Source organism: Pelodiscus sinensis, chromosome 2, assembly GCF_052426305.1.
Source record: "Pelodiscus sinensis isolate ZL-2025 chromosome 2, ASM5242630v1, whole genome shotgun sequence".
Taxonomy (NCBI): Eukaryota; Metazoa; Chordata; order Testudines; family Trionychidae; genus Pelodiscus; species Pelodiscus sinensis.
Genome location: NC_143053.1, coordinates 151,420,342 through 151,436,250, shown reverse-complemented (window position 1 = coordinate 151,436,250; position 15,909 = coordinate 151,420,342). Strand labels below are relative to the sequence as shown.

The window sequence follows — 15,909 nt, the reverse complement described above, 5'->3', positions numbered from 1 at the left end:
AATCTGTGCCTTTGCCTGGGAAAAAGCAGAGAAATAACAGAGATAAAGCTATGCTACACAGCACTGGATCAAAAATGGATGATAATGATAAATAGACCCAGCAGATTAAGCCCAGGTGTGTGACTATATCCGGACTGCACCCACCTATAAAATACCTCAAAGGTCTGTCCTTCCTTACACTTGTATATCTTGTTATGCCAATAACATCTCAATGAACAGGAATTGCAAATACTAGTTAGCTAATTTCACTTTCCACTGCTTTGCTTCTTGGGGTTGAGGGAGCATGTTGCATGTAGCAACACCATCTGCTTTTATATATTAAAGGGTAGTCTAGACTACATGGTTCCGTCAATGGAGCCATGTAAAATAGTTTACTCGGCATAGTCAAAGAAGTGGGGAATACTTTTCACTAGGCATACTGGAGTGGTCGACAAAGGCTTCCCTTGTTGACTGCACCGTGTCTAGACTGCCGTGCTGTGCCGGATCAGCTGATCATCGCCACAGTGCGGCGGCCACTTTTATTTTAATGAAGCGGGGATTATTTAATCCCCGCTTCTTTGACTATGCCGAGTAAACTATTTTACATGGCTCCGTCGATGGAGCCATGTAGTGTAGACATACCGAAAGAGACAAGGGAGGTGCAGAAATGTCTTTTATGGGACCAACTTCAGTTGGTGAAAGAGACAAGCATTGAGCTTACATAGTGGACACCCAGCAGCTTTCCGGAGGTCGGCAAGAGAGCTCAACTATGAAACCAACTCTTTGGTCCTCAACTTTCAAGTTAGAAAACTATTTCATTACTTCCACCAGAACTTTATCATATAAAGTTACATTATATACTTCTCCTCTGGAAGAATCTCCTGTCATCCCCATCCGTGCTTCCTTCCTGCCCAAGAAACTTCCTTCCAGATCCGCCTTCTTCCCCCCACCTAGCCCTTTGAATCCAGTGCCTCTACCACCAACTTCTCCGAGGTCTGCCCTTTAGTTATTGAACGGCAGGAGTGGGTGACTGGGACAGGAGGGAGGGGGAAAGGAGGCGGTTTTGCAAAGTCATCCTTTCCCTTGCTTCTCCCCAGCCCTGACCGCAGTCACAGCTGTGGGGCTGATGCAAGCAGGGCTGCCAACCCACAAACATTTCATTTACGGACAGACACATTTTTTTACAGACATAACTTTTATACTATATTAAGATGACATAAATGGCCAAAAGTGAAAAGTAATCGTTGTCATTCATACATCACTGTGCTGACGCTAACTCAGCGGGATAATGTAGATAACAACCTGTGGATCACGATTCATGTTACATCACCTCAACCACTGAGCTAAATAACCAACTAAAACGGCCAATTTCCGCTGCTCCTCAGTAAAATGGCTGAAGCAGCACAGAAGACATTGCTGTTCTTTGAACTTTTATTGCACTTTTACGAAATTTACAGACACCTCAATTTTTTTACGGACTTTACGGATGTGTCCAATTTCAGCTAATTTTGTATGGACTGTCTGTAAATTTACTGAAGGTTGGCAACCCTGGGTGCAAGAACAGGCACTGGGAAGGGGACTGGCTTGACTTTTCTGTCCAGAACATCAGGGCCACAGGGGGGAATGTCACCGGGAGCTTCTAAGCTCCGAGCCAGTCCAATCCTGGATGTGGGAAATCCAAAGCAGGAGTTAATGACTAGTGGGGAGGGCCGCGGTAGGGTCTTCAAGCAGCTTCCCTCAGCCACCTGGAAGAGGCAATTCCGCTCAGCCTGGAGGGGGCGGGCCGGGCTGGGCAGCGAGGCGGGGCAGCCTGTGCAGGAGGAGGAGCTAGCCAAGCCCCAGCTGAGCGCCCTTCCTGTGCTGAGCAGGGTTTACCCCGGCTCCCAGTTCAGGCGAGTTTGCAGCAGCTCGCACTATGTCAGGACAGGCGCAGCTCCGGGCCGCGCCGCCGTGGGGAGAGCTGCTGACCTTTCAGTATTTCCAGCGCCTGTGTCCCTCCGCGGCCGGCTACGGCTACAGCGGGGAGAGCATGCAGGGGATGCGGGAACGCGAGTTCCGCAGGCTCGGAGGTAACCCGATCTGGAGTGGAGGTGGCTGGGGGGCAGCCCGTGGTTCTTGGGAAAGGGGCTGTGGGCTCGGCCGGCTCACCGAGGCTGCTTGTACAACTTTTGCTCCCACCGCACGGCCCTTCCCCCTGGGCTGGGACACGTCGCCGCTGAACCGAAAGTAAAACACTAAAGTTCATGCAAACTTCTGCGCAAGTGGTGTGGTTGGAGTGTAAAGTACGGGCTCTTCTCTGGAGAGGACCTACCCCCCCCCCCATTCCTTCCTCAGGCACAGCTGCCTAGATCAGATCTTACCCCTTCATGCTGGGTGCTAGCTGTATAAACTGTCTCTAAAGAAGTAATTTGAGACCTGGTCCCTAGTGTTTGAAGCCAAGTGCTCTAATCAATCTGACCAAAAATATTATCTCGTTTCAGTTCCTCAGTTTCCCTCCTAAGGATGTTAAGTATTAACTCATTGAATAAGTGATGCACTTTGCATCGATTAGTTGATAGGGTGTGTCTGTCTTTGAGTAGCCTTTGAGACTGTTGCTACACTTCAAAGGTGAAAGTGCCCCCAGCGCCTGGGGTCAGCTGGGGACTCCCCAGCTGGCCCTGCGGCACTGCCAATTTGAAACACTGCATGCAGCATGGCGACACTTCAGCTGGCTCTGGGCTGCAGGTGCCATTTCAAAGCAGCAGTGTGGAGTGGAGCTCGGGGTCTGGTCCCAGGCTTCAAACAGCACTGTTGCTTTGAAGTACTCCCTCTTCTTCCACCCCCCCCGTCCCCCCTCCTGCTACCTCTATCTGATAGAGGCATCAAAGGGGGGTAGCAGCTAGTTGACTATCCTGTCCTCTATCTGATAAGTATTTGTTTATTGGATAGTCAACTAGTCCTTTACATCCCTGTTCATTCCATTAGCCCTTTTGATGTCGCCATGTTACTTGGTCACCATCCTAGGTAGGATTTGAATTTCTAATGTAATAAGTCAAGAGGAAGCCCCATTTTAAAATGGAAAAGTGATAATGTATACCTCTAAAAGCAGCCACAAAAAGACACAAACCCTGCTTGGTTTTTCCCCCTTTCCAAGTCTCCTTCAAACAGGACTTTAAATTATCTGTATTGCTCCTAATAGTGACATAAGTAAAAGACATTTTTATATAATTATAACATTTTAAAATTGTATTTGCAGTGGTGTAAAATAGTACAGATTTTCACAGGGAAATAATGACAGACTATAACAATGACTTTAAAAACAATATCATACACAGCATTTAGGCATGCAAGAATTTTAATCTAAACACTTCTCTATCTGTTTGTGTATCATTTCTCCTTGTATGGATTTTTATTTTTCAAAGTCAAACTTTGCTTTCCAATATGTAAACCTGTATTATATTGGCAACCAGAATAAAGGGCATAGCAGTGATGTACTGCTGTATGTTTAAGATCCATAACCATTGCTGTAAGACTTTTGGAAAAGTTACATTAACACAGAGAGCAAAGTAAGTAACATGCTCGCAAATCCAATCATAGACCTCTGTGGTCAAGTCAATATGCTCTTTGTACTAAGAATATTTTTATCTTGTTTGGTCCCTTTTATGACTTCTGTGAAAATGTTTCTTCTAATAGATTACAGCATCTTTGTTCAGCCCACTAATTGGTTTAATGTGACACTGGTTTTTAAACTTAACATCAAAAGACCAAATCGAGGGAAGGAATTGAAAGACCAAGAGATAATTTGAGATGATTGAAAATACTTTATTTAAAGTAATAAAGATTTATAATTATAATGTGAAGAGATATCATTTCTGACATCAGTTCATATTTGTGAAAGTTTGACAACAGGTAGTATGTGATAAAGTTGGGCCAAAATTTAAAAAATCGGAACTTAAAGTTAGGCTTCTAACTCCTTATAGATGTGTATAAAAGTGATCTGGTTTTCAAAAGTGCTGACAACCCAGTAGCTTCTATTAGCTTCAGTACTTTGGAAAATTAAGTCTTTTAAGTTCCTAGAGCTTTGCTATTTCAATGAGGAAAAACTTAAAAGATAACAAATAATCTAGTACCACCTTAAAGAATAACAAAACATGTAGATGGTATCATGAGATTTTGTGGTCAAAACCCACTTCTTCAGATGACTGGAGCATAAGAAGCCTGGATCCAAGAATAAATAAGGGAAGGAAGAGGAGGAGAGAAAGTTCAAATAGTTACAAGAGGCTGTTAAGAACATTTAGCACCTCCATTGTTTGGTTGGTTGTTTAATGCTCTGTTTCTCAACCAGGGGTACTTGAGAGAAGTCTGGGGGGTACGTCAACACAACTGAAATTTGGTGAAGACTGAATTTTTGTGTTTTATAGTGTTTTGTTATTTTTGTACTTTTTATACCCAAAAATTTAATTGTCCGCCTGCTACGATTAAGTTGTTTAAACAAATGAGTTGCAATGGCAGAAAATAATTGTCTGAAAACTGTAAGTACTGGGGATACTTTTTTTTTTTTTAAAGGGTGTTCTTTATTTAAAAAAAAAGGTTGAGAAACACTGGTTTAATGGTTCTTAACAGTCTCTTGTAACTATTTGCACTATCTACTCTCTGTCTCTTTTTCTTCCTCCCCTTCCCTTTTTCCTCCTCCCTAACCCCCTGCCCCTTCCCTTATTTATTCTTGGATCTGGTCTTAGTATACTGCAGTCATCTGAAGAAGTGGGTTTTGCCACGAAAGCTCATGACACCACACGTTTTGTCCAGTAACGCTATTTCAATGAGGTCTCTGTGATTAAACCTCTGCACTTACACTGTGGAATCAGGAACTGGGATCCTAACTTTAGACATCCATTTTAGAAAACCTTGGCCTATGTACCACAAAATAAAGCTTTGGGAGATTATGGGAGTTAGATATTTTATTATGTTTACAGAGAAAAATAGATTTTGAGCCTAAAATGCAATTTAGCGTTATCCATTCTATGTCGTTTGTGGCAAGGTGACCTGAATTGCCCAATCTAGCTGGCATTCAGATATCTCTACTTCTATGGATTGTTCTTTTGCCTGTCTTTCCCTTCCCCCTTTCAGGGTATAAATTTTGAGTGTTTAAAAGACTCCAAACCCATTTAGTCCACCTGTAAGGGTCTGCCTATTGTGGCCAACTAGAAGCTTTATACAATGGAGGGATGCATGTGATCTGTAAACATGGGTTCTGAGCATACAAAGTTTTTCAAACTAACCTTAAAATTATCGCTCCCTCAGCAGAATGCATGCTGTTGGACTTTTTCATGTCTCCTGTAGGAAATCCCTTCTGGTAAAGAGAATTTTGGGCAAGAGGCGAAAGATGGTGAAAAATTATTTCTGGTTGTTACTGATGAATAAGACAGTAGGTCTCAATGTGGATGTGATCAGTGAAAGATAGCCACTGGGAGAATCATCATTTCATTTCTAGAGGATGACAAAGGACTATGAACTTCAGTCCTTTTAGAAGCTTACATGAGCATAGGAATACTCCCCAAGCATTAAAAATATCTCATCTCTTGTAGAGGAAAAGCACTGCCAATTCAATGTTTTGCCTTTTGGGTTGTCATTGGTGTCATATGCTTTTGTGAAATGCTTAGTCATGGCTGTTTGCACAAGCTAGTATGGCATGTGTTCTCCTTGGATGATTTAGTTAACAAGCATACAACTGGTCCTCAGCAAAGAGTTCATAAGCCTGCTAGACATAACTCAACACAAAGCCTTCCTGTCCCAGAAATCATATGTACCAGCTTGGACTATGCGTGGAATGTCGTGTTTGTAACAACATGCGTGGTTCCACATGAGGCAACTTCAGTGAATTCTGAGATCCTAGCAGAATCAAGAATACCAGCGTATTTTGCACAACATGTGGGTAACAGCCAGACTCTGAGCCTCTCTAACTCAAGCTGCTGTTACGGAATTGACTTTCAAATTGCTCCTATCTAAATCATGTGACCATGAATGTATCCAGCCTCTGCTGGGAAGCTTCAATTCCAAGGAATGTGGTCTGTTCAGGACTAGCGGTTGCACATCAATTCTCTGGAGACAAGCACAGTCTTTTCTACGCTAGTGTCACTGATGGTCCTGGCATCAGAAAAGATGGTCTTAGGTCAAATAAACAACCAGACCACATCTTTTTACATATTTTGCATAGAAGAGTGGTGCCAGGCCACACCACCTATGTAAGTGTGAGCGTGGGCTTTGTCTGATATGTAGTGATTAGAGAGGTCTTGACTATCAGGTAAATTGTCCTGCATCTTATTCTCAGGGATTTATTATGGAGAAAAAGCAAATGACAGAACCATTTAAACCTGCTTCTTGGTAGCAAGAAAGGGGGAAAAAAAGAAGACCTCTCTTGTTTTTTTTTTTAAACTCATCAGAGGCACTTAAATTGTGATGAAGGCCATACAAGTCTCTAGATGGATGGGTTGATGATGAGCATGATCTCAGACTGAGTCATTCTATGATAGTCTCACAAGTGGTATCTGGACCAGTAAGGTAGATCACGGGAGTCTCAAGGGAGACTATGGCCTTGGATCATCACTCTGAACTGGATATCTCATCTCAAAGCTGATGAAAACTCTCTTTGAAACACTGAATCCCTGTGAGTTTAAATTTCTACATGGAAGGTTATTTTCTCATGGCAGTGATAACAAATGTAGGGCATCAAGGCACATCAGGAGGTCATCTCGTTCTTTTCCCTGTGCCAGGCAGGAATTAAGTATATCTAAATCATCCCTGACTGGTATTTATCTAACTGTGTTTGTCTAATCTGATGGGGATTCCACAAGTTCTAGTGATTAAATACCCTTAGAGTTAGAAAGGTTGGGTGTTTTTATATTCAACCTATTTCTTCATTGCTGCAAGCTAAGCTTATTGCTTCTTGACCTACCTAGCCTTAGCAGGAATGGAAAACAATTAATCACCCTTCTTTATACCTGCTACCTTAATGTATTGTATATGAAGATTATGAGGTTCCCCTGAGTCCTCTCTTCTTTAGATTAAACATGTCCATTTTTTTACCTCTTTCCTCATATGTAATATTTTCTATGCCTCTTATTTTTATTGCTCTCCACTAGACTCCAATTTGTTCACATCTTTCTTTAAATGTGGAATGCAAGATGGATAGTATTGCAGCCAAAATCACCTCATTGCTGTGCTGCTGCCAAACAATTGCTTCCAATGTGTTACTACATTCTTGTTACCGTATCCCAGAATGATACAATATCAACTTACAAAATGAGTGGGTGGGTGACTAATCCACCTTGCACCAGAATTTAACAAAATGGCCATTTGGAGTCGTCCAAGATTCCTCTCCAAAATGAGCAGTGTTCTTGTTTTACCTTCATAAACTTGTTGTTTTGACAACATTTTCCCCCACCTATGATGCCCATCTTGAAGCCTCATAATGCAAGAAGTTAAAATATCCTGGAATACTGCTTGGAGTGGACTAAAGCATTCCATGTTGTTCCAGCTTTTTGTTTTCCATTAACATCAGTTCCTTGGATGATGCTCTGGGCCAAACTGAAATGCCCGCTGATTGTACCTTGCATTGCTGTGGTATGACTGGAATAAAATTAGAAGATTCTCTCAAGGCTCACATGATCTGAGGCAAGGTGGTTTCCATTACTAGTTTCAGGATCTTTCCAACAAAGCCATCTACAAGGCAGCTATAAGAAGTCGTCTATTATTTTTGATCCATCAGTTCTACAGAACTCTGAAGGAAGAGTTCTTGTACCTAGAGATCTTGGGTTTTTTTATGTATATCTGAGATAGTAACTTTGTTTTTTTTTAAGCCTATACTTTTTTTTGGAATCCTCCTATGAATTCTATATGAATTAAGGCTAATGTAGGGTGGTTTTTGGGGGTGACGGGGAGGGAGGAAGCATCTTACTCCTTCATATATTAAAAAAAAAAAGCAAATCCCCCATCAAATTGTTACAATTTTTTTTTAGTTCAGTTTCTGCTGCAGTTTAGTAACTTGCACTGTCATGGCACTCTCTGAGATGATAGTATCCCTCCATTGGTTTCTATACAGGCAGACATCCCTTTGACAGGCCCATTACTCACCCTGGGTGCTGGGTTGAGTGATTTTTGGCTCTAAATGAATAATTCTTTTCACAGTTAATGGAAATAAATAAATATTGTGCATAGAACACAAATCTGCTTTGCTTGAAATAAAGGTGAGATTTGTCAAAGTTCTTAGCATTGGCCTGACCCCACTCCTACTGAAATCAAAGGGAATGTCACTTCTGACTCCTGCAGGAAAACAGAAGTTGTCCAAATCCAACTTGTAAAGCTTTTGTGAAAATCTTAAAAAGAACTACTGCACTTCCTTTAAATCATCAGGGATCTGTTATGCTTAACACATAAGCCCCAAGACTTTCCTTTTAAGCAAAAGTGTGTAAGTTTCTCTTTGGAGGACTATTAACTGACAGATTGAGTAATACTTTCTAAATGTATCTATGGAGGCTATTAAACTGATCTCTATCTTATAGGCAACAGAGTATGCACGAAGTGTGGCCTTGGCCTTAAAACTCCATGAGTGAAAAACTTATCTAAACATATGGTCATAAAATTAACCTTTAATTTAGAAACACTAACAAACATTGGCAATGTTTCAGGATCTGTTTTTAAATAATAGGATCGAATACAGTTTTTCTTGAATGATTTGCTTTGATGCAATCACAGCACTAAAGAAAATAAGTCATGTTCAAGCTGTATCTTGTCTTTGAGAAGTTGCAGACCTATATAGTACGTTACATTTAATCCCAACCTACTTTTCCAGTTATGGCTGTCCTGTGCTCTCATTGACTTCAGTGGGAGTTGTTGCAAGAATAATGAACTCAGGAGAGAGTCCTATATACTGGAACACCTAGAGAAGAAAATCAACAGGGCACCACCTCTTGTCTCTTAGACAGCAAGTGAGATTTATTTATTTATTAATGTCTCAAACCCCATATCAAGTCAATAGACAGTGTTCATCTCTTATTTTGGCAGCAGTCGGGCAAAAAATCATACAATGCTAAGGTGTGGTGGTCTTGTAATTGTGTACAACTAGTAAAACATTATAGGTGCTGATCCTTTTATAATAAATGTAATCTTTGAATTATTAATAAAATTGTCCTTTTATTTCTTTAAATGCCGGTGGTCACTCAAAGCTGTATCTCTTCTCATTCTGTCTTTCTGTTAAGAACATAAGAACGGCCATACTGGATCAGACCAAAGGTCCATCTAGCCCAGTATCCTGTCTGCCAATAGCAGCCAACACAAGATGTCCCAGAGGGAGGGATCACAACAGATAATCCTCATGTGATCCCTCCCCTGTCATCCACCTCCAGAGAAACAGAGGCTAGGGGCACCATTTTTACCCATCCTGGCTAATAGCCATTGATGGACCTAACCTCCATGAATCTATCTAGCTTTTTAAAAAAAAAATCCTGTTAAAGTTCTAGCCTTCACTGCATCCTCTGACAAGGAGTTCCACAGGTTGACTCTGTGCTTAGTGGGGGTAGAGGGGAACCCTTCCTTTTGTTTGTTTTAAATTTGCTGCCTCTTAATTTCATTTGGTGACCCCTAGTTCTTATATTGTGGGAATAAGTAAATAACTTTTCCTTATTGACTTTTTCCATACCAGTCATGATTTTATAGACCACTGTCATATCCCCCCTTTGTCTTCTCTTTTTATGCTGAAATGTCCAAGTCTTCTTAATCTGCCTTTATAAGGGATCCTTTCCAAACCCCTAATCATTTTTGTTGACCTTTTCTGAACCTTTTCCAATGCCAATATATCTTATTTGAGAAGAGTTGACCTCGTCTGTACGCAGTATTCAAGATGTGGGCATATCATGGTTTTACATAGAGCCAATAAGATATTTTCTGTTTTATTCTCTTTCCCTTTTTTAATGACTCCTAACATTGTATTCGCTTTTTTGACTGCTGCGGCACACTGAGTGGATGTTTTCACAGAACTATCCATGACGACTCCCAAGATCTCTTTCTTGAGTAGTTGTAGCCAAATTAGTCCCGATCATATTGTATGTATAGTTGGGATTATTTTTTCCAATGTGCATTACTTTACATTTATCAACATTAAATTTCATTTGCCATTTTGTTGCCCAGTCACTTAGTTTGGTGAGATCTTTTTGAAGCTCTTCACAGTCTGCTTTGGTCTTAACTATCTTAAGCAGTTTGGTATCATCTGCAAATTTTGCCACCTCAGTGTTTATCTCTTTCTCTAGATCATTTAATAAGAAGTTGAATAGGATGGGTTCCAGGACAGACCCTTGGGGGACCCCACTAGTTACCTTTCTGCACTTGGAAAACTTACTATTAATTCCTACCTTTTCCCCCCCATCTTTTAACCAGTTATCCGTCCATGAAAGGTCCTTCCTTTTATCCCATGACAACTTACTTTACTTAGGAGCCTTTGGCGAGGGACCTTGTCAAAGGCTTTCTGGAAATCTAAGCATACTATATCCACTGGATTCCCCTTGTCCACATGTTTGTTGACCCCTCAAAGAACTTTAGCAGATTAGTAAATTTTATGTTTGCATGGGGCGGGGGAGGGATTTGAGCTTTGACTTCTCCAAATAATTACTTTCTCATATTACTGTTAAGTTATCCTAGGACTTTTGCCCCAATTTCCTATTTAGAGACAGTAGTTCTTCTTAAGACGGCATTATTATGTTGGTAAAGGTTATTAGATGAGCAGTGTCAGTTCTGTCCTCTGGAAGGATAACCGTAGGTGTAAGCTCATCTATTATTTCTGTCCTGATTGAAATCAAGATCTAGTGAATGAAGGTTAGAAAGATCTTTTTGCTTCAGATGGCATGAATTAATTTTTAGCCTTAAATCTATTAATAATCCAGGACCACTTGCTCTTCTTGTTTACTCTGCTATGGTAAAGATGAAATCATTTTGGTGCTTAATTTGAGAGCTGTGTTATTAATTTGATCATACGTATATGAATTCCTGCTGACTTGCAGAATAGCAATGTTTATGCACTGGCACATCTGCCCTTTTAATCTTTGTTTTGTTTAAGGATGTGAAAGAGTTGTCGAGTTGACTATTCACATTCTCTCCCTCCCTTGCTGCCTCTATCAGGAGCTGGTGCTGGGGGGAGCTGGTTTAAAAGCTGGTTCCCCCCAGTACTGTCTCCACGTGGGCAGGGGAGTGGAAGAACAAACAGGGGAGGCAGAGGTGTAGCAGGGAACCTGGGCAGAGGCGCAGCAGTCGGGACCTGGCATGAGAGGGGACTGCTTCAGTCCCCATTCGTGCCGGGTTCCCTCCAGTGCCTCTGCCTTTGAAATGTAGCAAGAGCCATGGGCAGAGATGTAGAGGCACAGCAGGGATAGCAAGCACCCCCCCCCTTTCCCCTTATCAACTAATCGAGTAGTGGATGGAAATTCCATTGACTACTCTATTAGCTGTTTAATTAAAATTTAACATCCTTGGTTTTGTTGGCCGAGTCTTGGTGTTTGTTTTCCCCTTTAGCAGAAACTTCTGCTATTTAATGCTGTGGGGCAGAACAAGTTAGTAATGATGTAGCCTCAAGGTGTGTAAAGATTAATCATTAGGATTATGTTGGTCACCCAACCAGGATTTTAAGAAACTGTAATACTCAGGCAGCTTATGCCTCTCGAAAGCTGAGCTACCCATGACTGTGGCTGGAGCTATTATACCTTTTGAAAAGTAAAATGTCCTCTCTGGTTTGAGGGGTGAGTGTACGGGTGGAGGCCAGTGCTTCCCCCTCCTGCCACAGTGGAACAAACCTGGAATAAAGCGGGTCGTATGGGACCATGCCCAGGCGTCTCAGGGTATGTGCATTGCAAGTAGCACCGTGTGCTAGGGATCAGCTTGGGCTAGGCGTTACATCCCCCTCCGACAGCATCTCTGTCACCCTCTCATTCTACAGTCCCTCTCGCTCCAGGAACTGCAGCCTCCTCTTGTGACTTTCTCCATTTTGCTTCTGGAAAAGCTGAGGGAGAATTAGAAGAAGGCAGGGGAAGGGCAGATGGGGAAGAGAGGAAACTCACACCAAATTTTTTACTTTTGAGTTTTAGCACAAAAATAACATAATTTCAACTCTCTTTACAAATCTGTCTTGAAAATTTTCATTGCACCTTCTTCCCTAGCCAAAGGAAATGTTAGTTTAAACTTTGACTAGCTCTAATTCACACTTACGTATCCTCAGCCTTTTTAAAAGAAAGGGTTGCTCAAAGGTGGTTAAACATCAAAGTGTGGGCTTGATGACAAATTAATGGTTTACCCTCGCTAATAATAACATACAGCACATCGTCACATATAGTCTGTAAGTGTGCCAGCATGAATTTGGGAATGTCACAGACGAATGACAAAACACGCATCAATAATGGCAGTCATCTCAATGACATAATATAATTTTTATACGACATCACACTCATGTATTTTGAATAAGACATATGTGTTACAGGAAAAGCACTTTCAAGAAATATACAAAAATTTTGGTATGTCTCCTATGAAAATAGGCGGTCCATCAATATAGGACTTGAAGGGAGAGGAAAACTATAATATCTTTCTTTAAAACCTCTAAAATTATCTAAAGTATCATTTCTACACACACCAATGTTCATGACTTTAAACCGAGCATCTCAGAACCTACCAGTTAGAGGAAAGGATTGAAAGCAAATGCAGTATGTGCCAGAAGGAAAGTGGGATTTGTTTTCCTCAGCCACAGATCTTGTGTTTCTAGCTCTCATTAGGCATGAATTACCTGAATGTAAATCTGTCATGGAACAGGACCGAGTAGTACCCCATCCTGCCTTAAGACAGTGCAATTTTAGAGGGGAAATTTTGGTTTATTAGGAGAAAGAAGCTGCTGTTTGAAGGCTTGTGACATTAGAATACATCCCCCAGCAAGATGGATTAATGGGTGGCATGCCAGTGGTGAGAGCCATGATACATGCAGCTTATTATCTAGCTGTTCAAGTGATTGCATTGCTGTCACGACAACAATACGTGGTATAACACATTCTTACTAACATTTACTTTCACTTTGTGCTATCTAATGAGCTCAAACTGAGATATAAAGTAGGAGATGCTTGGGAGTAAAGAGGATTTACTGCAAACTATAAGCGTAAAGTCAATAATGCATAGATGTGTTGGTTTTTTTCATACATTTTCATAGCAGTAACAACTGGCTGTTTCCTAATGACATGTGGCATATCATGATCCATAAGGTTATCACTAGCTCAGTTGGTATGGACTGATGGTTCATTTTTACAGTGCTGCTTGATATTTTTCTTTGCTGTTGATGGACTAAGCTCCAAATAAATAAAACTTCCATAATATTTCAGCATTGAAGGAATTTTTAGTTTTATAAGAAGGGAAAGATTTCCCCAAAGATTCAGGGGTTGTCTTCTGTTTCTGGCAATTGCATTACTCAGACTACTGTATGGAAATGTATTTCTAATCTCAGCTTTGTCATTACAATAGATTTCTCAAAAGTGTTTGAGGAACCATTGTAGAGGTTCTTTTAACCACATATGTAATACTGTAGGGCTTTCAAAACTGTAAGCTCAGCTGAACAGTCTAGAAACAGATCTGCAGGAAAAGGTGGTATTATATTGTTTGCTGCTGTAAGTAATGGTGGAAGTTGACACTTTTCATCTCTACTGTGTAAGTACTGACAAGGGTCCATTGTGACTGGATCCTTCGGTGAAAAAGGTTTAGACTTGAGTGTCTTAACACTTACTGTGATGAGGGCGCCCACCCCACCACTCTGTCTTGTTGAGCCAGAAGCTGTGGTCTCCTCCAGCAAAGGGGCTTAGCGGAGTAGCACAGACTCTAATAACAGCTCAGTTCTGGGAGGGCTCAGTTACAGGGACTTGTCAGCATCCAGGAGCACAGCCCCGAATAGGAACGAAAACCCCAAATAAATTACTCTTACTCTGTATGTATGTTTTACACAGAGAAAGATCAATGTTGCTGTTAATGAAAAAGAGGTGCATGGCTGTTGTGCCCCCCCCCCCCCCCCCCCCGGTAACAATTCTTTACACTGGGTTTGATGATAAACAGAAGTGATTTTTAAGTACAAAGAGTAGGATTTAAATGGTTGCAAGTCATGACAGACCAAAATAAGCTACTGAGCTAAAATAAACAAAATATGCCGGCTAAGCTTACTACACTAAGGGAAATTATTACAAATCATAATTTCTTGCCTTAGTGCTTATTTCAGGTAAAGTTCTTCAAGCCACCCCTGATCTTTTCTCTGACCTAGGTCTAATAACTTCTCCCTTTTTTAAAGTTTTTTTTTCTTTCCAGATTTAAATATCCTGTGCTTCATTTGCATAATGGCAGTCGCTGCTTTTTTTTGAAATGGGGCTTTTTGAAAAAAAATGGCAATTTAGACAGGGCATTTTTGACAGAAATGCCCCATTTTGAAAGATCCTATACTCCTTTCGAGACTTCTTTTGCACTTTCAATACATCTAATTTATATCCTTCTTCCAACAGAGAGGTATCGTTTAGACGTAGCCTTATATAGGCGCTTCTGGAAGACAATAGGTATTGCACGTGATCAGGCACTAATGACTTATTTCAGATATCCAAGTTTGGACGCTTAAGTTTGCATGTTCAGAGATGTTAGTATAGGATTTCTGTAATAGATATCTATATAAGGCATACTTGTGTCAACTTCATAACAGGCAGTCCCCGGGTTACGTACAAGATAGGGACTGTAGGTTTGTTCTTAAGTTGAATCTGTATGTAAGTCAGAACTGGCATCAGCCGCTGCTGAAACTGATCAGTTTCAACCGCGGCTGAATCTGGACGCCAGTTCTGACTTACATACAGATTCAACTTAAGAAACCCAGGCGTCCCCAAGTCAGCTGCTGCTGAAACTGATCAGCAGCTGATTCCAGGAAGCCTGGGGCAGAGCAACTCTGCCTCGGGCTTCCTGTAGTCAGCCGCTGGTCAGTTTCAGCAGCGGCTGACTTGGGGACGCCTGGGGCAGAGCAGCTGGGGTGCTGCTGGGTTGCTCCAGTAGCGCGGCTCCTCGGCGCTACTGGAGCAACCCTGCAGCACCCCAGCTGCTCTGCCTCAGGCGTCCTGATTCAGCCGCTGCTGAAACTGACCAGCAGCGGCTGAATCAGGACTCCTGGGGCAGAGCAGCTGGGGTGCTGCTGGGTTGGTCCGGAGCGGCGCTGCGGGACCAACCCGGCAGCCCCCACCTGCTCTACCCTAGGGGTAGGCAAGAAAAGCCCGGTCTGCTGGGGGGGGGGGCACTAGCTGCACCACCCCCCCAGAAGACCAGGGAGACGGGGGTGTGAGACTAGATAGATTTTCCCAAACAGAATCGACCATTCTCTTGTTGCCTTAATTCTTACTATCTTGATCTTTTTCTTTCTGTATAGGAGCCATGGAAATACCATATTTGCAAGAGGAGGAAGATGTGCTTTCAGTGTTCTTTCAGACCATGCTCTGAAGCAAAATGATCTAAAACCTTTTCAGAGCAACTTAGGAACAGTGTTAATCAGACGACTTTTCAGTTCTGGATTCTGCCGAGTAGAGAGTTACATAACTTTGTAACATGCGTAAATGAGGGAGTAGGGTGAAAACAAACTCACTTTCACTATTAAAATAGCTACTACTTGAATTTGAGTGTATGAAGATAGAATAACGTGCTTGTTTAATTTTTGGAAAGATTACCACTTTATTTTAACAAGAATTCATGAATGTAATTTAGTGAGATAACTGTATTAACATATGGCCTTGGAATACTGAATATCAGTACATGTATCCCTCCACAAACTTGGAAAGAGTGCAGCTTGAGTCTGAGGTCACATGAATGATCTGAAATAGGATGTTTTGATTGAATCCTTATCTGAGAGAAGGTGCAAAACACAATAGT

The 15,909-nt window shown here is 41.6% G+C and overlaps 1 protein-coding gene across 2 annotated transcripts in view; it reads left to right on the top strand.

The window, feature by feature from the left end:
- The first annotated feature begins 1,779 nt into the window (after window positions 1-1,779).
- The window catches only part of MOCOS (molybdenum cofactor sulfurase), a 353,074-nt gene continuing 338,944 nt past the window's right edge, over window positions 1,780-15,909 (top strand). For both annotated transcript variants that reach the window (XM_089776481.1, XM_075921610.2), the window contains exon 1: window positions 1,780-2,048. In XM_089776481.1, the coding sequence (XP_089632607.1) occupies window positions 1,895-2,048 (154 nt within the window). In that variant the 5' untranslated portion in view covers window positions 1,780-1,894. The remainder of the gene's footprint in view (window positions 2,049-15,909) is intronic.